General features: G+C 38.3%; 1 protein-coding gene across 1 annotated transcript; it reads left to right on the plus strand.

Moving 5' to 3' along the window:
• Nucleotides 1-904: 904 nt before the first annotated feature.
• LOC128600430 (adhesion G protein-coupled receptor E1) lies at nt 905-19252 on the plus strand. The gene is made up of 18 exons (XM_053612918.1): nt 905-1739; nt 6881-6964; nt 7399-7545; nt 7642-7794; nt 9172-9321; nt 9536-9579; nt 9809-9892; nt 10811-10964; nt 11093-11209; nt 12322-12509; nt 13461-13625; nt 13748-13942; nt 15231-15448; nt 15704-15770; nt 15902-15993; nt 16229-16397; nt 16632-16727; nt 17327-19252. Exons 1-18 carry the CDS (start codon nt 1712-1714, stop codon nt 17366-17368), a joined length of 2193 nt encoding a protein of 730 aa, XP_053468893.1. The 5' UTR covers nt 905-1711; the 3' UTR covers nt 17369-19252.
• The last annotated feature ends 5854 nt before the right edge of the window (nt 19253-25106 follow it).

A 25106-nucleotide genomic window follows, 5' to 3' on the forward strand; every position in this document is an offset into this window, starting at 1 on the left:
TGACTAATGTATAGTGAGGTTATCTAAAAAGTCTCTCCTTATATAGCAATAATCTGTAGACTGTCTAGTTAGCTAGCTATCGTGGCTAACTAACAAACTAATGCCAGTGTATACTCTTTAAATCAGTGAGATCAAGCTGAACAGAGACATTATTGGGGTCCAGTTGATTCAAAATATGTTGTCATTGGTTTTCAATTGATCCTGGTTTATATCTTTATATTTAAAAAAAACAAAAATGATATATAGACAATTAGTAAACATGGCAGCTAGCAATAACTAGCAAGTGAATATGTTTGACAGAGTGATTTCAAACATTTTGGAACACTTATCAAACCTGTAAAGGATAACTTTATCATCCTGAGTGCTTATATATCCCTCATAGAATTTGTAATGGTTTTAATGGGAATTGTATTAGTTTTAATGGGATCTTTAACTGTTTAATGGTCCGTTGTGGGTCTCTACTGGTAATTTGTTGCCTTCTATTGGTGGCATGTTATGTCTCGTGGATACCATGAGGGACCAATAATGGTAATGGTTTTAATGGTTAGCTGATGGTTTGTAATGGTATTTGTAGTGGAAACCATTCGAATTTCTGTGATGGTTTCTATTGTTTGTTTGCTTTTTCAGCATGGCAGTGTTACGACTTTCAATCCGAATAACATTACTAATAAAGTGCACCATGACCTCACGCTAAAACACAACACAAGGAATGAAAATGAAACCAAACGAGACTCTTAATAACCAAAGTGGTTAATGCAACAGCAGATTATCTAACACCCCTGGTGGTACTCTCAGTTACCACGTATTATTAGCAATTGGTTATTAAATTGGTTAGCAATTCAACAGGTCTTTTTACCAGAGCCCAAAACAATGGGATTTCTGCCTGTTTTGGTTGTGCACGTGTTCAGAGTTGAATTTATTTGTGATGTGACGCTCCACAGTAGTGGTTAATGCCTCATATGGATGTAGACACTCAAGGCTTTGAGAATTTGCAATTTTTCATGTTTTTCTTATAACAGACTTGGGCGATAAATTAATCTTTTTTTTTTATTATTTGAAAATGTCCATTAAGTCAATTTCCGTTCTGCCGGTGGAATGAAACGCCAGTGTACTGCGAGAAAGGATTGAGGCTGTTTAATAAAGTAATAAGGAAACTAGAGTCATGCGTTTTTTCTTCTTCTTTCAGTTCAACCTGCGTTTGATCGGTTTTATCATCATATAAAATCACGTCTAAAGCATCAGTTATGTCAGTTTATTGTTTTGTTTTTTTTTAATTCCATCCAATGTTAAGAAAGACATTGAGACAGAAATGAGAAAGATCAACACTCTGATGAGTAATGGTGAGTTACTGTCATCGAGGTTGTATGTATTTTCAGCCCTTTTATTTTTATAGCCATGGAGACTCATACCATCACAACTCCCTCGTAGAGACACCCCCACCTCCAGAGGGGCAGGACTCAGATGGCTTTCACTTCTTACCCTCTGAAACCCTCCTCTTTTCATTTCAGCATTTCACACAGTAAGATATACATAGAGTTAGGCAAGCGCTGGAGAACCTTGTGCTATTTTTTGTCTTTCGTGTGTGTTAACATTGCACTGGTAGACAAAAAGAACGAGTAGTGATTGTGTAATCCTTTAATTTAATGGCTGAGAGCAGGGTTTAATCAGTGGTCAGTGTGTTCACTCTGGACCTGTTTTCTTTCTGCTCACCATGAGGTGCCTGTATCTGCTGTTTCTGGGTGAGTCACATCCTCTATTTTGGGTTTGTGTTTCTGTGGTAGTAGTTACGGCTTTTAAATCATGCTCCGCGTTGCGAATGTCACAGGTGTGGTGTGACCGATCAGACCATGAGTATTATTAAGACTGAAGTGAATGTAAATGCAATCTACAGTATGTAATGAATAACACTCTCCATGTCATGCTGGTATCGGAAAATAATCAGTGGCACTACTCGGTGTGAACTGGTGTTACTGTTAGTACCTCAGTCATGATTATTTTCCTTGAACAACATGCCCTGAACTGTTTCCTTCCTCTTATACCACAGCAGTTTTGTCACCTATGACCGATATTGTTTAATTTCTTAAAGAACAGTACGTTGTATTCTTACTCTTCTGTTTAATGTTGTGAAACATCCCTTTCACACTTACATTAACTCACACTTATGCAAAACTTTAGCTGTAATCAGCCGTGCCCTCACCAGCCTCTCTTTTTTTCTTTCTCTTGAAGCAATAAGATAAAAAAAAAAAATGTAAAAACGCATGTCCTGACGACTTTCCAAATGATGGACACCGGAGACTCCTTCCATGAATGTTAAATAAACACCTGTGGGAAGTTTCACCACTTCACCGACTATATACCTATGCTAAATAATAACATGTTTTAAAAATGTGCTTATTATTAGACTTAGATCATACAGCGCGACCGCCATACAAGTCCATGTGTACTGTAAGTTGTTACTATAGAAACAATAACGCGTCGGAACGATAAAACGCGTTAGTAATGCGAAGGCACTAGTTTCAGAGCTGCTGTTCTAGAAAATGAATCAACACCCTCTGACCGATCCGAATCGAGAATTCTACAGGTATAATATGGAATCGCGTGCATTTAAAAGATGCTTGGACTATTTTTTTGTGCCACAAAATGCACGAAAATAAAAATGACGTGAGTGGATGTCTACCGGGAGCCATTTTGCTCTTTAGCGAGTGAATTTATGCGCAACATCTGCGACTTTACAAGCGTCTTCAAAGCTGCAGGCAGTGAAACTAGAACTGAGTGAACAGCAGAGGAAAATATGATGTAGGTTCAGACTGTGGGCAAGATTTTTCTTTCCGTTTTTTTCTTTTTTTCTTTTTACTTTCTGTGATCTCGAGTGATACGGGCGAGCAATCTGTTCTCACGATCTGACCTTCTTCTGCCGCTTTTAATGCATTTTTCGTATCTTACTTCTTTCAATGTTTCTCTCTCCAACACACCCACACACTGCGGGTCATGACATTACGGGATGTTGACAAACCAAATGGGTGTTTCTCAGGGGAATTCAAAAGAGCAGCTGTGAAAGAAATGATAGATTGGGGGTGGGGAGGGGGGGAAAAAAAAACCAGTTGTGATGTCAGCTCTGGAGATTGTATGAAGATTGGTGTGTAGTTAGATAGCGTAGTCTTACTACACTGACTAGACCTTAAAGTAAATATGAGTGGAGATGCAGAAAGGTGTCGTAAGAGCAATAGCGAATAAAACACTCGATGTCGTTATTTTATACTGTAGGAAAAAATATATCACCAATGGTGTGGTGCGACAAAGCAGAGTAACTCTTACCACCCCAAAGGTCATTATTTTAACAGTAACAGTAGTGTTTTATCCCAGGCAGGTGACTTTATATTCAATTCAAATCAATTGTATTTGTATAGCGCTTCTAGCAATGGACATTTCTATATATTTCAGCCTCACAGAAATCTATAGATTCAGGATATAGATTTTAAATGTGTGAATTTATCCCTAATGAGCGAGCCGGTGTTGACGCTGATGAGGAAAAAACTCCCTGAGATGATATGAGGAAGAAACCTTGAGAGGAACCAGACTCAAAAGGGAACCACATCTGGGTGAGACCGGATAGTGCGATTACAAATAATTTCCTTCTATAAGTGTGCGCTTTATAGTAAAATCGTGCAATTGTGTTTCCAGAAAATTGATTCTAGTTACACTATAATGAAGTCTTACCAACTGTTCACTGATGGAGGCTTGAGTGCAAAACTGTTGGTGGCGCAATTGTAGTTCTTAAGCTATCATAGCAATTGCAGTCTAAAGCCATCTTCATGGTTATATCTGTTTATAGCTGCTTTACTTGTTTCATAGCGGTTCCACAACATTAAAGGTAGTGATAAATATATTATAAAAAAGTATGAATGTTGTTCTTTAATATTTTATTTTTTTTTAATTGCTAGTTGCTTTAGTATAAGAAAATGAAAAACATTTCAGGATGTGGCGTTATAGAAAAAATAATCCACTTCTGTGTCGTAACTGTAATTCCTCTTCATCGCACCATGCCATCCTTGATAATTCTTCTGTAACACCACATCGCCAAGTGTTGTATTCCATACACGTAACACGAGTACAACCAATACGTATTGATAAAGTTTAGTATGCACTTTAAAATAAATTTTATATAAGTGTTTATATTAAATTTACTTAGCTGATATATTTGGAATCGAACAGGAAACGAAATGAATTGCACATAATCTGAAACTGTACAAGTGGATCCAAAGCTCTACGGTGAAATGGTCTCTGTGTGTTGGGGTGGTTTCCAGGTATTTGCATGCTCGCTAAAATCAAACCTATTCCGCACGGATAAAAGGGAACACGTGGGGATTTTTAGAGCGTCGCGTTCTCAAATTACACCCGAGCGAAAACCATGGAAACACTAGTGACGCAAGTGCATGAGGTATAGTACAGGCATTTTCCTGTGTGAGGCACATGGGCAGTGCAGTTGCACTGTGGTCAGTGTGTTCACAGTAAAAAGTGTTAAAAAGCATTCAGTAAGTGTTATAACCGAGCACAGCCCTGTTTCTGTAAATGTGTTGTTGGTGTGTTCTACAAAGTGTTGTAACGAATGCCTTCTTCTTCTTTCGTCTTTTATGTTTTCATTTCACAAGTCACCGTGATCATGCTGTTACTATAGAAACAATACTGTTTTTTTTTTTTTTAATAACATGCCCTGCACCTGAACTATCTCAGAGCTCCTATTAAAGAAAATTCATCAAATGATTAATCGATACGATTCAAGAATCAACAGCACTGTGGAATGAGTGTATAAGAAGCTGGCAAGTTACCTAATATCCATTGCACATAAGCACCAAATTTCCTTTGTGGTTAAAACTACCCAGAGTTACTTTGAATACCATGTTGTAGATAGTACAATTGACCATGACGAGATACTATTGCTCTGTTCTACTCTAACTTGGGCGCATGTCTAACTTGACCAGCTGTCTGTTCTCTCGGCCAGCAGGAAGATCCGCCTGTACGTTTCTGACCCGACAGCTGTTTCTCAGGAACAATCAGAGGAAGATAGTGTGGGATAAATGTTGTTTTTACTGAGCCCGCAGGCAGCTTTGCCTGCTCAGATACCAGGATAAAAATCCACAAAAGATCTGCTTAACTGTAAAACAGATAACGCTCCAAAAAAAACAAGTCAGGCACCAAACAGGAGTGGGCAGAAGAGATGATCTCCTAATAGGTGAACTCCATATAAAGTAAAAGAGTATTAATATTCCTCAGCCATCTCATTTCTGTTTCCTATGAAGAGATCAGACCTGCTTCAAGCGATGTGATTAAACCATGCAGTAAGGAGTGAGAATAAATATTACTGCATGGCTACTACATGTTAAGTCTACCAGATATCCAGTACACCCAGATTGTTATCGCAGATGTCTGCTTTAAGACGGCATGTGAAGCCTGGTCCTCCATAAAATTCAATGGAACCGCTCTGGTTTTTTTTCCACAGGAGCCAGGAGAAGCTCTAGCAATAGAACTGCATTGATGCACGGCTTCAGTGGAATCCTAAGCACACTTTGGTTTAATAGAGGAAAGATTAACGCTCATTGTTCAACTGACTTTTAATGCTTTATTTTGGGTCTGGAAACACGGTTTCACCGCGAGTCGACGAGGCTATCTCGGGTGGGGTTTGCATTGAAAAATATCTCAGTTTTTACAGTGCTTCCAGTCTTTGCTTGTCCTGCCAGGACATTTTTATGGCATTTGGCAAACGCCCTTATTCAGAGCGATTACATTTATACAACTCATTTATACAACTGAGCGATTGAGGTATTTAAGGGCCTTGGCAGTGCTTGAACTCCTGACTTTCTGATCAGTAACCCAGAGCCTTTAACCACTGAGCCACCACTGCCCGGGACACGTTGCTTCTCCATATGATGATTGATCTCTGATCTCTCAAAGTGGCAGAAGATCATTACAAACTTCAAATCGATGAGATGGTAATGAACACGACTGACAAACTAAACCATATCAGAGTGCTCCGAGCTGCAGTAGTGGCCAGTAGCTCAATCCATAACTGTTTTACGCCACTAGAATAGCTTGTTATTGTATCCTTGTCATTTGTAAATATTGTAAATAAACTGTAAGAATAAAGTTCTGCCATAAAAACACCTGACCAAGACCAAGTTTAATTCAAATTCAGGGAATAAAAACAGGTTAATGGGTACTGATTAGTTTCTCCTGCATTAGTTAATACATTTAACTTTGCAGCAAAAACCTACACAAGATCAGTTGATAATCCCACACAATAATCAGTTGATCTTGGCTTTCAATAGACTCAGGTGTGGCTTCTGCTTGGTTGGAATGAAAACCTGCACCCACACCGGCCCTGTCCGGATAAGATTGCTCACCCCACATTTAGTGAATAATTTGTAGATTTCCAAAGCATATCACTGTTAAGTCTTACATGATGCCATCTCACTGAGCGTCCTTCTATATACGTCCCAACACATGACCTGAGATCTGTCAGGAACAGTCTCTGTAAAATACCGACATAATGGAGTACCAGTTTTCATTAAGCTCAGTATAATGCAGGGTCGTTGTTATTGTTTGTTTGTTTCCATTTAATTAAAAGTACTTCCTCTGTTTTGGTATTTATAGTTCATGTACTTTCATTTCATTATTTTAAAAATCTTTTCATTACTTAATTCTTTATTACATTACTATATATTGTATATGTTGAGATACCACAAGTATGAAAAGTGCTCTATAAAAAAAAGTTTATGTTATTAAAAGTAATAGTAGTAATAATAACAACAACAACAACAACAACAACAACAACAAAACAGACACCCAGTTGTATACTGAGCTAAAGGTAAATCTTTTCCTGCAGGTGTTCTGTTAGCCGAACTGAACGATGAGACTGCTGCTGTAACATGTGCTCCTGGATTTAGAGTTTCAGGCACGTCCTGTATAGGTATGAACAAACCTGCAACATATATTTGAAGGATTTTTTTAATGCTGACTTTTCTATCGTCGATCATAATTTGATACATTTTTCATACACTTTAAGACTGAGCTGATGTCATCTGTGTTACTTGTTACCTTTTAATTCTAATACACAGAGTTTATCCAGCAAACAGCAATGTGCTCAGTCACATACAAGCTTGCATTATATGAACTGATTTATTGTCAGACCCGTGTGGAATCAGAAGAATCGAATCTGTCTCGTTCTATTCTTCTTCTTTCTTTTTTTTTACACCCACTCTTTGAGACTTCGTTTCTGTTCTGCATATTAGAAATAATACAGGAATAAATTAAAGTGTTTACATGATTCTGTTTTTTGTCAGTTTCTTCATCCTACAGTGAATGTGTTTATTGATCATTTGTGATCTACATCCTATGAAACAGATGAAGATGAGTGTGAGGACGAGCTATGTGGTCCGAGTGCAACTTGCATCAACACACAAGGCAGCTACTACTGTCAGTGTGTAACGGGGTTCTGGACAGATAAAGACAAAGTTAATTTCACTGCAGATGAAGGTGTAGAATGCAGTGGTCAGTATGTGTGTAATATTCACTGGTTTTTGTTTTCCTGTATTAACGATGCACTAAGGATAAACCTGAACCTCTGCTCTTGTTCTTTTCTCTCAGACATTAATGAATGTCGGGAATTCAACAACTTCTGTGGCCCTAATGCTCAGTGCAGTAACTCTATTGGTTCCTATTACTGCACGTGTCGTCCTGGTTTTATGGCCAGCAACGAACAGGAGCGGTTTAATGCAAGCCAAAGTGTTACATGCGACGGTGAGATGTGAATTAACTTGCAGGATAAAAGCAACCAGCAAGATGACTTGTTTCTGTTAATAATTTCATAGTTCTCCTTAACTCTGGTGTAAATGTATGATCTGAAATGACAGTAATAAGTTCACTTCCATGTCTAACTAACAGACAGGTCGAAATATGACCGTTTATCAGGGATTTATGAAACATACTTGTATATTTTCTGTGCATTTTTTTTTTGATAGACTCTCACATGTACAGTATTATTGTATTTACCATAATCTGGTAGTAAATATTCATCAGGAGGCTCCTTAGAGCTGCATTTAATGTATTAAACATCATGAATTCAATCAGTATACACTACATTACCCTACATGTAAGGAGTAAAAAACTAACGACGTGCTGTTAGGAAATAACTACTACTATTATTGTTACCAACCCAAAGTGTATTATTCCTCTTAATATAACAGCAGTTATACTAGACATTTGTATTAATTAAATAACAATACATTGCACTGTTTTTAAAAATCCATTTACAGTTACATTTTACGTTATGGAACATCTGCAAAGCATGTTAGTTACTGTTATCGCTTACGTTACAGCAGTTATAGACAATCGCTCTTTGACCCGCCTCTCGTTAAGTTAATGAGATGAGAGAACGTTAAATCTCCTTCATTACGCACTTCATGAATTCATAATTGTGTGCGTAAATTAATATGAACCCAATGGCAAGTATTAAATTTGTGTAAATCACTAGCTGAAAATCAAATTATATATCATTCACTAAGTTCTAGTAATGAGAAGTTTATGTCACGTTGTCTCTAAATGAGCAAAGTGTTTCCTAAAATGATGACAATATTGCTGCATCAAAGTGGGCTTCACATTAGATACTATAATCTATCCGAACAAACTTTGTCTTGAATTAGACGGCGCTACTGTGAGAACTGTACCGATATAGAAAAGGAATGAACATATTCTGACCAATCGGATTAAAGAATTCAGCAGTGCCGTGGTATAAGCCTATAACAAATATAATTATTACATTTTTAAAAATTAAATTATATCATTATAATACACGATATTTTAAAAATGAGAGCATTTTAAAAATGTATTTAAAAGTAAAAGTACTACAATTTGTTTTCATTTATTTTTAATATGGGGGGGGGGGTCAATTAAGAAGTTATTTACAAATATAGATCTTATATAAAATGAGGGAAAGAATGCATATGTCTCTGAGTTTTTACTAATAGACGAAAGAATGTGAGAAAATTCATTTAGGATTTGTGAACAGCATACAGACTGCCATAACACAATTAAACACGATCCTGCATGTTTTCCGTTCGTGTTTCCCTTATGGTTTGTTTTAATGGTGAACCCCTGCTCTTGTTCTTTTCTTTGCAGACATCGACGAGTGTCTTAACAAGAGCATCTGTGGCCCTAAAGCTGAGTGCAGTAACACAAACGGCGCCTATTACTGCACGTGTCTTCCTGGCTTTGTCGCCAGCAACGGAAAGGAGAAATTTAATGAAAACCAAAATGTTAAATGCAACGGTGAGATGTGAATCTGAAGCAAGATTTTATTTACTTGCATTATTGTGTTCATTGTTCTGCAATCCATTGGTTAAGTAAGGAATAAAACATCTGGGATCATGCTAGTATAGGAAAATAATCAAGGATTTTTAATGACGTATTACTTAGAGATATATGTAAGTGTATGTCTGAAAAAAATTTCATGTTATCTCTAAAACATGTGTTTTCTCTGTAGAACTGGACTGTAACAGACTTCACAGTGGAAGCCTATCTGGGCAGGTATGTGAAATAAAATTAAAACGTGCCACACAGAAGTAGACGGGTTCCCTTTTGAATTTGGTTTGCAATATTTCGCCAAGATTGGTGTCTTGGGCTTGGTCATAGAATTGAACAAAAGCGAATGATTCTGAGACGATCTTCCACGAACAACGGCACCGAATCTCTGTAGTGCTTAACGAATAAGAACCTCACGCTTATCGTTTACCTCCTCTGTCTGACGTCACCACAGATCGATTCCGAGCTGAAGCAGATTCTGACAGAGTTGAGTAGCACATGCAAGCAAAAGGGAGCGACTGGAGAGGCCATGTTACAGGTAACCGTGCACAATAATCTACTGACTTTCAGGTGGAAATAAAAACAAATTAATTCCAACCAACACATTTATATGCTATTAATCCATACACTAGGTCTACATGCAGAAAATCATTCAGTAATTGTGTTCATTTTAGTAGCACTGATACAAACTTTAGTTTGATTACATTGATTACATTTCCCAGCAGCGAACTGGTATCATCACTGTTTTTTTTTTTTGTTGTTGTTGTTGTTGTTTTTTTTGTTCTAAGGAATTAAACACTTGCTATTATAGGCATGCTATTATAGGTGAATGATCAGTGAAACGGTCATGTGATGATTCTTAACGCAAAGAGAAGTTCCACTTATTGCACTGTGAAAATTGCTAGTAATTATTTATTTAAAGAAACTAAAGAAAGACATGTCATGCCTTGCAGCCATTTTTAGTTACATTTAACATAAATTACATTGTGCAACATCAACACCAAAAAAATCTAGATCCTGCTGTCTGCTTTAAACAGGAGGTCCCGCTCTTTCTTTTGAAATGAATGAGACAAAAATGTCCGCTTGTTACCGAGAACCCGCACACGAGAGTGCATACGTCCCCTGTCCTGAAGACTTTCCCATGATGTCTGATACAAAGCTCTGACCCTACGGACTCATTCCATAAATGCTCACGGAAAACTTCACCATATTAACAATTAGAGACGTTTTTCCATCTGTTTCCTATAGAAACAAGAGCATTCTGTATTAAAACAAAGCTCATTTGATTTGATTTGCAGCTGGAACTACTTTCAGAGATGCGGGTATAGAAAATGAATCAGTTCTTAGTGTAAACACACTCATATAGAGTAATGGTGGCTCAGTGGTTAAGGCTTTGGGTTACTAATCATCAGAAGGTTATATCCTCACCGTCTCTGTCTTTCTCTCGGTCTCATAGATTCTCACTGAGGCTTTAGAAGGCTTTCTTTCAAGAGCGCCTTTAACAGATAACAAGACCATTACAGCACTGTTTGAAGTGGTTGAAAACACACTGCCGCTGATTGGACAGCTGCTGGTTAGCAGCTATATCAACCAATCATCTCCTTACACACGTAAGAGACTTAAAGCAGCCGTCAGACTCCATACACACTCACCTCACTCATTAGATCACTATTTATTGTAGCATCTTTCATGATACACCATTCAATTATTATAATATATACTAATATTTATTCCACAGGAGTCGAGATGGTGACCCAAAGAAGACCGACCGCCCCACGTGGTCCATTTTCTTTGTCCACAAACGATGTGCAATTCATCAGCCACTGGGAAACAGCAACGGGAGATTCATACCTGGGTACTAATCACCTCATTGATTTGTATTTCTTTACGAATAATATGTCGAGTTTTGACCAAGAGGAACGGATCAGTTCTCGGCATACACTCGATCGCGTGTTTGACTTACGCAGTTCGCAGATCAAACTCAAACACTGATCTGCTGAATGAAAGAAGTGCGAAAGGATGGAAGGCAATTTATTGTTTTGGCTTCTTTGCGATTGCAACTTAGTGATTTGTTCAAAAAGTCTGAATCGTTTGCGAATGAAACATGGCAACCCTAAGAGTAAAATAAAATACTATCCCCTCCAATACTATTGGAACGGCATGGCAAATTCATTGTTTTTGCTGTAGACTGAAGACATTTGGGTTTGAGATCAAAAAATGGATATGACATGAGAGTTTAACATTTCTGCTTTTATTTACTGGTATTTACATCAGACAGCTTTCTGATCTTCATGTTGGCTTATCCTTTGTAACAACAACTGGAGTCTTTACAGTTCAAACTGAAGGCTAAAACCAAGAGTAGAAGTTCAGAGCTATTTATTGTTTAAACAATCAATCTAACAGGACAAACCTGGGTAACATATATACCATACATCTTTCAGTCACATGTTCCAGTATTTTTGCTCACCTAAAAATTGGGTGGTCTGACATAAAAGCTTCCATGTTGTATATTGTTTAACACATCTCGCTGTAAATATCAGGAAATGACAGCTGAAATCCTAAACATCCCGTATCCATCTTTTGATCTTGAACCCAAATGTCTTTGTTGTATAGCACAAACTAATTAATTGGCCGTGCTGTTCCAATAATTTTGGAGGGGACTATACTATTTTATACTCATACCTGCACACACACACACACACACACACACACACACACATACTGTACCTGTCATCAGGTGAATCCTCAAGTGTATGACAGGCCTTTGACATGAATCCGGTGTCATTTTCCAAAACAGAGAAGAAACCCAGAAGAAAACGAAAAAGAAATGGATCCATTCAGTATTTTGACACATATTGTAATAGTTTGAATGCTATAAAATGTGACCCTTGTTTGATAATGAACAGAACAGAGTGGTACAGACTGTATCGGCTCTCACGCTGCCTGCTTGTGCTCATCGTCAAACAGGATTTACCTCCGCGTCCCTGTTCGAGTACGAGAGTTTTGGAAGTGCACACATCAACAGCTCAGACAGTGGGGGGAAAATCTCTGCAGGTCAATACAAGCTCAACTCCAAAGTAGTGACGATAGCAGTCACAAACCCAAACACGGCTCTTCTGGAGAAACCGATCACGCTCAACTTCTCTCACCTGCAGGTACCACACTAACAGCGATATTCTAATAAGGGAATCATATGCCACCGATTATTTTTGTGTCTTTACGATGACTTTCTAGCTTTCTTAAACATTTGAATTTTATAATTTGATGCAGATCGTTAATATGAACAACAAAGGTTCTTGTTATTTATCCCTGAATACACAAATTTAATACGTACACTCACTTACGGGGACAACAGACAAAACTTAAGAGATAAAACTTAGCATGATATTTACTAGGGGGAATTCAAAAATCATAGCAGATGTCTGAAACGTGGGTCAGGTAGAACAGGTAGGCAACAACAACAACAAAAAAAGGGCAAATTCAAGAACCAAGTCAAAAAATAGGCATGAATAAAAGAAATAAATCAAATCAGGGCTCGGAACTTAATGATACAAGAATGCACAATAAAGCAAGGGACAGAAACAAGAGAACACAGAACAGGTGAACACATTAGGTTAATCAACCAGTGGCATAACAGGGGTGGAGACAGAAATAAAACAGAAACAAAAGCACACGGCAAAGTAAACAAAAACAGCATGAGAGCAGTGTTCGGCATGTTTTGGGAAAATCGTTTTAGGAAACTTGCTGGTTAATTTACTGAGGTGTCATTTTTAAATTTAAATTTTTTAAAAATTTTTTAATTCTACAAATTTAACACCTGCCCCTTGGTCATACTAATTAGCATATCCAATCTCCAGGCTTAGTAGGCTTGTTAAATCACACTGCATGTGCAAAAGAACTCAATTTGCCTTGACACCGTATTTTACACGTTTAGATAGAAATGCCCAAAATCACTTATTCATTAAAGCAACTTGCATCTTTTAAAAATAAATCAATAAATAAATAAATAATTATCATGTTTGCATGTGATGATAGTATACATACGTGAACGTTGATTGATTCAGGCCCTCTATATGAAATGACCCTTTTAAATCGTACTCTGGCAGGAAGCGGTGAGGAATGTATCCTGTGTGTTCTGGGACTCGAAGCTGGAAGGTGGAGCGTGGTCTACTCAAGGATGCAGTGTGGTCCAGTCCAGCACCTATAACACCGTCTGCTCATGCTCACACCTCAGCAGCTTCGCTGTGCTAATGGCGCTCTATGAGATGGAGGTAGGTGGTCATAAAGAAACCTTGGGAAAAGTGTTAAGCTGTTTGGTCGTCATAAAGAACCTCAATGCTGATATGTATCTGCATCAGTGTTTTTTCATTTTCCATCTATGTCCTTGCCATAGAATGTGTTTGAGCTACAGCTGATCACCTGGATTGGACTCTCCCTGTCTCTAATCTGCCTCCTCATCTGCATACTGACCTTCTGGCTGGTCCGTGCCATCCAAAGCACCCGCACCACCATCCACCTGCACCTCTGCATCAGCCTCTTCCTCGCAGACTTCATCTTCCTCGTCGGCATCAGCCAAACGGACAACAAGGTACCGTAATATTAGCCGGTGTACCGAGAGCTTTCTGGTTAAAAAACATCATGGATTTCAATTCAAGTAAATAAAAGATCCAGTTTAAAACCAAGTTTAAAGTAATATTCAGAATTTCTTATTGGTATTAGAAACGTGCTCTTGTGGTTTAAGTGGAACTCTAAAAGGGCACTTGGTAAAGAAACTGATGTCAAAGCTTAATCACTCAAATTTTACATAAAGGCTGTGGGAAATCTTTCCAAATGGTCCAAAAAAAACAGTAGGGGTAATAACAGAAGTGAAACAGACCAACTCATCATAAGACAGGCAGAAGTAAAGCTATAGTATTATTTAGATTACATTTTAAATTAAAAAAACGTGCTTGAGTGCAGAAGTGGGGAAAAAATAAAACATGCTACTATTTCACAATTTATCTTGACAGAATGAATTGTAGTTCCTAATTCAATACGGCTGTATCAAAATGGGCGAAAGATATCTAATATCTGCTCAAAGACAAAGCGTGGATATTCAAGGTATCAGGGAATATTTATATCACAACTTATATAATTTAGATTTTTTTTTTTTATTAAAGTACACCTATTATGTTTTTTTAGATATTCCCTTTCATGTAGTGTGTTATAGAGCTGTTTGTGAATGTAAAAAGTCTGCAAAAGTCCCATGAATCAAAGCGCATGACAAACGGAGTTATTGACTCCTAAAAGAAGGAATCGATTCTGAACAGCTGAATCGAGTCGTTAGTGATTCCAGACTTTACTTCTTGTACTAATCTACGTAGGTTTGTAACAAAAAAGCCCCGCCTCTGGTCTTCATCGGCTGCTTGGGACGTCTGACCAATCAGAGCAGAGTATGCTCTCTGAAAGGAGGAGTTTAGAATGAATCCTTTAGAACGGATCATTTAACGAGTTGTTTGTGACACTGGGGGGGACGGGGGACGGGGGACGGGGGGGGGGGGGATAATGCTGCAATTTAGATTATGAGCACGTTAAAGTGTTTTTTCACCTCGGATGCGTGTAAATCTATTGTATGAGAACTTTAAAACAAAATTAGGCATGTTTCAAAACCATAATAGGTGCGCTTTAATTATAACTATTTAGTCATACAACTTAGTGTGCATTGTGCTGTTTGGGATGCAGTCCAGATTCTCTAAATGTGCATTGATTTGTGAGATGAATCCACGCAGTACAGCATAAACCATATTACAAAATGTTCTTCCATCATTATATTCCTCAAAAAAAGTAATTTCCTCAAAACAAGCTAACCTCCCCTGCTGTATCTGCTCGTACTCCAGGTGGGATGTGGGGTGGTGGCAGGTCTGCTGCACTTCTTCTTCCTCGCTGTGTTCTGCTGGATGTGTCTGGAGGGCGTGCAGCTTTTCCGCATGGTGGTGCTGGTGTTCCACACCACTCTGAGTCGTGGCTACCTGATGGCCGCCGGTTACGGAGTCCCCGCCCTCATCATTATCATATCAGCCAGCGTCAATTACAGCGGATATGGCACATCACGCTAGTGAGTTTTGAGCAGAAAAATCAAGCATTTTTCGAAATCCTGTACGGACTGCTTAATTTACAAATTAAAGTGTCATATAAAGACAAAGATTTCCAATATAAATGCAGGTTTTTGTTCGAACTTCTTGTCTGTGGTAATCACACATACATTGCAATACAGATTCAGTAAACAGACATTAGGTTGAGAAAACACTGGAGTATTTCTTTAATACTACTTAAAGTCACTGATGAACTGTTGCATGTTTCCGTTGCATAGCTGTTGGCTCAGTCTGGAGAACGGTTTCATCTGGAGCTTCTTCGGCCCTGTTTGTGTCATAATCGTTGTAAGTACTGAAATCATTGCGAGTTGACTCTGGTGTGAATTGTATTTTTATAATTTTTAAAAAAAGCAATATTCTTATTGTTTGTTGTTATCTGAATAATATCTAGTTATTATTTTGTCGGACTATGCCAGGTGAATGCAGTCTTCTTTCTGATAACGGTATCGAAGTTGGCGCAGAAATTCAACTCCCTCAACCCTGAGTTAAGCAACCTGAAAAAAATCAGGTAAGGGTTTCCCCCTCATTAACCTAGATTATTATTATTTTTTTTTTTTTAAATAGTAAAATTAAGGTTTCTAAGATATAAATATGCGTGTGGATACATGTACGTAAATGTATATTTGGCATGTCCTACCATATAGTTGTAATCTCTTATTTTTAACTTGACCCCTTTTTAAAGGATCTCTGTATTAGCTGTGTATAAGCTGTGTATAACGCTTGATCTCTGTCTCCCCCTACAGGACATTCACAATCACTGCCGTTGCTCAGCTGTGTGTGCTCGGCACCATGTGGATCTTTGGCTGTTTTCAGTTTGATGAAGGAACGTTGGTCATGTCCTACATCTTCACTATCCTCAACAGCTTGCAGGGGGTGCTGGTGTTCATCATGCACTGTCTGCTCTCCAAACAGGTCTGCCCATTTATCTTGCACTTTAAAATGAGATCTCGATTAAATGTAACGAAGGGGTTACGGCTTGTGAGTCACGGTTGAATATGCCGTATTTCAGAAACAGAAACGGAAAACTTCTGAAAAACTCTTGGGATTTTCACTCGTTTTGCACGAACAGACGTATCATTTGCATATATTACATCCAGCAGCCTCACAATTCCACCATGCCTATGAAATCCTTTCTTCTGTCATTAGGTGAGAGACGAGTACATCCGATTCCTGACCTGTCTGACTATAAAACAGAAGAGGTCATACTCCGAGTTCAGCACAAACCAGTCCAGCAAATCCCAGGTACAGTCCCTTTTAAAATCAGCCTTAATAACATTTATACAGAATTTGTAATGCAGAATCATGGGGAGGTAAATAAATAAAGAACAAGATCATACACAGAATGAAAAATACTCCTTCAATCCCAATTGGGTTGTTTTTTAAAATAAATGAATAAGACAGATATTAGCGTTTACCCCTTTTTTTAAACTAATATGACAAAGCAGAGGACATTTAATTTCCATTTAGTTATCAACCATAAAATATTTCCCTCGAAGCCAAAAAATGATAGATATACTAACTCTTCTGAAATAGCCTATATATAAAGGCAGTCTTTCAAAGCTTGAATTAAATGTGTATTTCATTTTCTAGCTAGCTAACGAGTGAAATTATTGAGTGCAGCGCCAAGTTTGGCAGCGTTATCGAGACAAGACAGACTCTCGTATCTGTGCGCCGTGTTCCTGGATGAAGACGGCAATTTCTCAGCACAGACAATGCTCTATTAGAGGGCCCGGTTTGAGATAATGCTCAGCTGAGAGCTTTGAATGAGATGGCGTGAATGAAAAAAAGTGTTTGTTCTGATCCAAATGGCAAATAAACTCTCTGGCTTTCTGGCTCCACAGGTGACCAAAAGCGTTCAGACCACAGGAGAGTTGCACCGCTGAAGCGTACACACATCGGGCAACGCTACCTTGTGCGCGTCTTCGCCGAATTCTCTGCGATGATGCTCCCGTTCAGCACAAGCTCATCTGTTGAATTAGCTGCTTTCTGATTCTGCTGTTGTGTGTTGTTGTTTTGTTACAGCAAAAACCCTGTACGTACAAATCCAAGTCGAGTCTGACGTTAGCAGATCGCAAGTCTAATTAACCTCAGGCTCAGTTTGTAGTACAAGTCAGTACAAAACAATATTCTGCTGCTCAAGTCCTGCTCTGGTTCTGGTGATGTAGGCTACAGAAGCATACTACACACAAGGACTTACTGTTACTGTTGATTATTTTCCTATTGCAGCATGGTAAAGTGCTTTATTCCTCTAATTCAGCAGCAATTTGTTAATGACTACAATATTTTATTTATTAACGAATAACACTTCAGCGTTCTTCCTCCATTTAACGTCGAGGAAGATCCACGAAACAAGTTAGTAAGTTAATATAGCAGCTATAAACAATCGTTCCCTCACAACTTTCTTTTCTCTCTTGATGTTAATAAGACGAAGAAAAAAAAAATGTACAGCATGTTACAGTACCAAGAAGTAATAGTAATCTGCCCTGAAGGCTTTCCTGTAGCAAATAACTAACCTCTGTGTGTTACAAAGCACTGAAACTGGAGACTCCTTTAAAAAGCATTAACTAAACCCCCACACACAGAAAAATTCACCATATCGACAATTCTACGTGTTTCCATTATTAAATAACTAAAGTTATATGCAGGGCTATTACGGAATTGCACAGAGGTTTTGTTTTGTGATTATTACGACCAAAAATGTTTGATTTTGCTGCGGCTTTTTCCTTCAAAATTTGCGATGGAAGTCAGGGAGCTTTTTTTGTGCGTTTTTTGAGGAAAACTACTCGAGTCACACGTAATTGTCTTTCGCAGTGATGCTTGTTGGTAAACGACACCTTTTTAGCTGTACTCGTGTTCCACGCACATGAATCAATACGTGCATTGGGTGAAGGCACGTTTTGATGTCGTCACATGACGCATCTCGGCCCGAGTCTGCAGTAAATTTGCTGTCGTTTTGAAAAATTGACAGAATATCGCGGCGTTTCCTTGATTTCACAATTCATTTATGAGATCGCGAAATCCTGGAGCGACTGCATATAGAGCGTCTGCCATACAAGTCTTTGTATATGTTGTTACTATAAACAATAACGCGTTCAAGTAATCAACACCGTCTGACCAATCAGAATTGAGAGTTCGACGAGCATGCAAAAAAATGAAAATAAATGAAATATGTATTTACAGAGCGTAGTTACGAAAGGTTACAATAAGTCACAGGACCGGAGCGCTCGATCACAGATACGTACCTCAAATTGATCAGCACACTGAGTGAGTGAGTGAGTGAGTGTGTGTGTGTGTGTGTGTGTGTGTGTGTGTGTGTGTGTGCTGCAGGAAAGACCAACAGTCTACAATTACAATCAAGCAAATAAGGATCGACCTCATATGATCGCTTTTAAACGTCTTTAAAGAGATACGAAAAGAAAAACACCTTTCTGTCTCCAGAGCGCATCACTACTGAACCTCAGTAGTACTGACTGAATCAGTTTAGTGATGGTGAAAGTTGTTTTAGCTTAAAAGCAACCGATTAAAGAGTTGAAATGAGGAAAGGAACGTCTTCATTAGTATTAGAACATTTCCGAACATTATTAGTGTCCCAGGCTTAATTTCAAAGGGTAGATGCAGGCCATAATGTAAAACCCTTAGCAAATGTATTTATAAGTGGGTGTAATTTTTTTTATATGATGTACACAATTTTAAATGAATTTTAAATGATTTTATTGTAATATTTAATGCTGAGCTCTGATTATTTGAAAGCTACTTTGGTATACTTTTTTTTATGCAATACTGTTAGAATGAATGCTAAGAATAGTACTTCTGATCTATAAAACACAGCTTTCAAGGATTTAATTTTATATTGTTATTAAAATATTCTGTTTGAATATTGCAATGTAAATGATTACCTATCTGGTGTTATGGCACTCTTTATTGCGAGAGGAATGAAAATGAATGTATGAGCTGGTGGTAGCTTCAGGTGTAATGTAGAGACATGTTTCTAGCTGCATTTTATCAGGTACATTTTGTTCCATTCTGCTCTCCTTCAAACAAAAATAAATAATATGCTTTAAAAAAAAAAAAAATTAGAAAAAACCTCTGCAGTGCACTGCTGTTACCGTCCTGACTGTAATATTGTGAGTTCAAATCCATTTTCTTTTTAATAATGTTTTTTTATCCTGTTTATATGAAAGGAGGAAAGGTAACTCGTGCTTCCTCTGAGATGTGAAACTACTGCGTCTAACGACACGAGTTCTCAACATTTTTTACCTCATTTTCAAGTCGCAAATTTCTCACGATTTTTTTCTAGGAGGCTAGTAATTACGAGCGTTGAAAATCACAATGCATTGTTGTGGAAAAAAAAAAGATTAGGTACTTTTCATATTTAAAGATTCAAATTGTGTGCAATTAAAAATCTCTCATTTACATTAAAGACGTGGGGGATTTACAAGTGTCCCCCCCCCCCCACACCATTTACTGATGCGTTTATGAATCACTGTGTGTAGGCACTTAAAATCTGTAGCATTATGCACTTACCACATCTAATCGGATGACTGGGCTTGTGCAACACACTACAGCTTATTGAAGTAAATCTCAGCTTTTGCATCCAACCTGGATCACTATTTTGATTTGATGCACAAGGGCATTGACCCTGATTCACTAAAATCTGTGCTAGCACACAGGACCAACATTTCAGCAAATAAACATGCAAATATCTATACTAGGGTTTTCATGAAACCATAAACCTACCTTACAGTACTAAAGTATACAAGCTGTAGTATCACGATATTGCGTTATTGTGTTAATTCATAATTCAAATCTACAAAATGAACCAAATTTACAGAAATACACAGACATAAATGAAAACAGACAAAACTAGTTTTCCTCTGAATACTTTATTAATGAGGATGAATAACTGGCTATTACAAAAACTCAAGAACAATCATACTATTGGCAAGCAACTAATTCAATGTGCCACATATTTCATCTATTGTTCCCTAGAGCAGTGAAATCATGCGAATGGAAATTGTCCTCAGTAAAAAAAAAAAAATTTTAAATAAGAATGAAAACATTAGGAATAAATAACTGAATTTGGAAATGAACTCCAAAAAAAAAAAAAATCATAAAATTAGGAAAGTTAGCTTGCTTACTAGCAAACATGGCCAATTTTAGCATGTACACACAACGGTTAGCGTAACGTTAGCTCGCTTCGGCTAATTTTAGTATTTACGCATAGGAGTTAATGTAAAATTAGCTCGCGTACTAGCGAACAGGAAATCTTTAAAGATTTAAGTCAACAATTTAGATTAAATGAAGGGTCATCAACCTTTTTGTATTCTGCAAAAGCAGTAGGATGTGTCGTTTTACAGAAAATTGTATTAACCGCCGCACATACAGTACAACATTACTTATGGTACTACCGTATTGATGATACTACCGTTTAAAAAATACAGTGGCGTGTTAATCCAATGAGACTTAACGTCAATTTTATATTTTTGTATAGCACTTAACAACAGACAAGACCTTCATGCCCCTACCACCATGCTCCACAGTTGGTATGAGGTGTTCGTGGTTATACGCTGTGTTTGAATTTCAACAAACACGGTACTGTGCATGATGACCAGACATCTCCACCTCGGTCTCATTAGTCCAACAGATATTGTTCCAGAACTTTTATGGTTTGTTCAGATGCAATTTTGTAAACCTAAGTCATGCTCCATATACTTTTTGGAGTGAAGGGCTTTTTCCTAGCCACTCTTCCATGAAAGCCATACTTGTTCAGGTTTTTTTTTTTCTTCTGATTTCGCTGTCATGAACATAAACATTTAACATCAGACATCTGATAATAATGCAGACATCTGATTCCTCATCAGTACTAAAGCTTGACACATGGCTTCTTTATCTCAAACAGGAAATGCAATCCAATTTGGATAACGCTGGGATTATTTAGGTGGAAGTCGGCTTCTCGGGTGCTCTTGCTCTGGCCATTAAAAGCAATCTATCTATCTATCTATCTATCTATCTATATATACACATCTGTTTCTATTTACATACAGTATATATAATAAGTTTTATTTAAATTACTTTAATGTATTATGAACGGTTCAGCTGTTTGAGAGTTACCATGACGACAGTGGCGCCTCCTCAGACAACACAGAGGACCACTTGAATAACACCTAACACCTTGTCTCTCTCACTGTAATTTAATACTAAAGGAAGCACTATGAATTTTGGAGGCACCGCTGGGATGTTTATAAGGTGGTTCATCTTCCTGACCAGCAGAGCCCCTTCCTTTAACATTCATAATTACCTACTGGATAAGCAGCAGTGTGAAGCAGCTGAGCAAAGTGGTACTACAAAACTGACTACTAAAGGCAGCCTAAGTCAAGTCAGTGAGGTAAGCTTTCATTTTCGACACACTGTCAGCCACCACCGATAGAGATGGATACACTTCAGAGTCTTCAAGAAGAAACAGGTGAACGTCTGTAGACACTAACATTAGGAAAGCTCATAGCACTCTTACCAATTCTTACCAATTTCTTTAGGGGACATTGGAAACACAACACGTCTGTTTTTAGTAAATCTCCTCAGTAATCCTCTAATAAGAAAAGAATTAGAAGAGCTGCAGGATGGAGGCATGGATGAGCTTCTCAGCATCAATGGGAAATTAAGTGGTATGATAATGCCTAATGTTACCGGGACTGAGCTGAAGAAGCTGAGAAGTTAAGACCACCTGAAAGAGAGATAAAGGTAGCTCAGAGAGCATTTCGACAGCTTGAAAGTACAGATGAGTCTGCCATGTACTTAAGCCTTGATGTCTCACAACACAACAAGTAGCAACTGATCATACACTGGTTGATGCTCCAGCTCCATCACAGAGACAAATCGCACCAGTCATATGGCACAAAGAATTCAAAAATTCAGGCCTCATTGGTGAACCAGGTCAGAAGGACAGATTGTCGTTCTCAAGTCTTGCCCGTCAAATAGAGATTGAGAGCTACCTCGAGCAAGACATTATTGATCCGGTCAATCGAGCGATCACACCTCATGTTTCCAACATTAAGGAGAATCCTTTGTTCTCAGTATCAAGAGAAAAATGCCACAGAACTATACAAACAGCTCACTACAGAGGAACAGCGTGCTCACGAAACACCACAAACCTGTCTCGTTCGTGTTCTTGATCTCAGAAAGAAAATCCTGTTCGCTTCACGAGAAGATGAGTCTGGCTTAAAATATCACCCAGCTCTAGTCCAAAACATGTTCCTTCATACCGTGCTGACTGGCTTACAGAATGACCGCATTCAGAGTGACCTCCAGCCGTTCCTGTCTGACCACACCATTTCAGATGAAGTGTTGTCGGAGAGATTAAATGCCGCTTGTACCCATATTTCCAGTGAATGATCGTTTTATGAATAATTTTAGTACAGTTAGTACTAGAGAAGTCTGTTTGGGTATCATTTATCTAAGATACCTACCTGAGATCAGTCTGCTGTGTGAAAGAACTGTGTGAAAGAGTCTGAACTATTTGCGTTCATGTTGTTAGGATTTGCTCATTTCTTTACTTCTTTACATATTTGTATATTTATATATTTATTCCGAGTTAAGAACGCTGCATTTTCCTCATGGTTTTGAATACTGTGTTTAAATAAAGACGACACAGAGGACCACTTCTATAACACCTAACCCTTGTCTCTCTCACTCTCGTTTAATACTAAAGGGAGTACCACACAAGCACAAAAATCAACATGGTTTCATGTTTATAACAATGTTTTGAATGAATTAATCTTCAGTAAGTTCTATCCTGGTCATGAGACAATGGGTTAACTATTGATGGTCTTGGTGGAGAGGCATATATGCATAAAACAGGAAGCATATCAAAGTAGGACAGGAACAACTCTATATATGGTTTTCAGGAAGTCATTGGAATACGGGCAAATGGTATTCAGGGAAATGAAGGAATGGGCAAATGGTGAGGGGCTTTATCTGTCTGTACACTTTCTTTGTTCCTGAGGGAACAGACAGGGAAGAGTGTTCACATTAAATTTATCAGGTGGGAATACACCCTGGATGGGACACCTTCTCAAAGCACCACACACATACCCATTCGCATATTCATTCACACCAAGTTGCAATGTAACACAGCTAATCCATCTATCATCATGTTTTTGGTAGGTTGGAAGAAACCAGAGAAACCCACATGGACAAGAGAACATATGAAGCTCTGTACAGACCTTAACCCAACTGGACCTGTAAGCGGTCAACCATATTGCCTTTGCTGGCTAAACTCCATAAAAACTCAATTTGGGATCTGAAATGGCAAGGTCAGACTGATACTGATGAGTAGAGACTGGAGAATGAAGGACAGTCCCTTCACAAACTATTTGAACGGCAATGCCAATTGGTTTGTTTGTGCGATGTGGGTTTAGGATTGGGTCGAGAGTTTAGGATTTCAGATTTTATTTCGTGGTATTTACGTCTAGATGTGTTAAACAACATAAAGACCGCCCAATTGTCCAGGCTTTTCCAAGGGGTAGTGGTAGTTCAGTGGTTAAGATGCTGAACTACTGCTCAGAAGGTTATCAGTTCAAATCCCAGCACTGCCCAGCTTCCACTGCTGGGCCCTTGAGCAAGGCCCATAACCTTCAACTGTTGTATAAATGAGATAAATGCAAGTCCCTCTGGACAAGGGAATCTGCCCCATACCCTTTTCAGTTGTTGTTTGTGGGGGGGTGGGATGCATGCACAACTGGGTTCAGGTCTGGTGACTTGGCCAGTCTAAACCCCTCCACTCCCCCCCCTCCCCCCCATCTAGTCCTTTGTTGAGTTGGCAGTGTGTTTCATGTCATTGTCTTGCTGCATGATGATGTTCATCCCCATTAATTTGGATGCATTTCTGTGCAAATTGGCAGACAAAATGTTCCTGTAAACTTCTGAATTCATTCTGCTGAAACCATCATGAGTTACATCATCAATAAAGATTAGTGAGTCTGTTTCTCAAGCAGCCATACAAGCCCAAGACATGACACTACCTCCACCATGTTTCACACATGAGCTTGTATGTTTCTGATCGTGAGCAGATCCTTTCTTTCTCCACACTTTGGTCTTTCCATGACTTTGGTAAAGGTTAATCTTGGTTCCAGAACTTTTGTGGCTCAGAAAAACCTAAAAACAACAGTCAGAGACATCACCAAGAACATCCACAGGGCAGGGGTGAAGGTATCACAATCCACCATTCAAAGAAGACTTTGAGAGTCTTCTCTTTGAGAGCAGCCATACCACATGATGTAAACCACCCATCAGAATGCCAAACTGGAATTCGCATAGAAACACCGAGGTGCCCTGTGGAGGTTATTGGTGATGTCACTGACTGTTGTTTGTAGGTTTTTCTTCACAGCTCTCACAATGTTTCTGTCATCAGCTGTTGTTGTTTTCCTTGCCTGACCCATTCAGTGAAAAGTGCGAAACATGCAATGACTATTATCCTGTCTATTATTAATAAATGCTAGTACTAGTTTTGAGTCCCCTTGCATGTTTGAATCAGAGATGAGTTCATCTGATTGGAAATTAAAGTGTTCTCTGTGCAGAACTACAAGTATTTCTTGCTCTAGAGCAAAAATGAATCGAATTGAGTCG

The sequence above is a fragment of the Ictalurus furcatus genome, chromosome 24 (assembly GCF_023375685.1).
Source record: "Ictalurus furcatus strain D&B chromosome 24, Billie_1.0, whole genome shotgun sequence".
Taxonomy (NCBI): domain Eukaryota; kingdom Metazoa; phylum Chordata; class Actinopteri; order Siluriformes; family Ictaluridae; genus Ictalurus; species Ictalurus furcatus.

Coding starts and splice junctions, on each gene's coding strand:
- LOC128600430 (XM_053612918.1), top strand. CDS start 1,712: ATGAGGTGCCTGTATCTGCTGTTTCTGG. Junction 9,322..9,535: donor CCAAAATGTTAAATGCAACG/GTGAGATGTGAA, acceptor TTTTCTCTGTAG/AACTGGACTGTAACAGACTT. Junction 13,943..15,230: donor TCAGCCAAACGGACAACAAG/GTACCGTAATAT, acceptor CTCGTACTCCAG/GTGGGATGTGGGGTGGTGGC.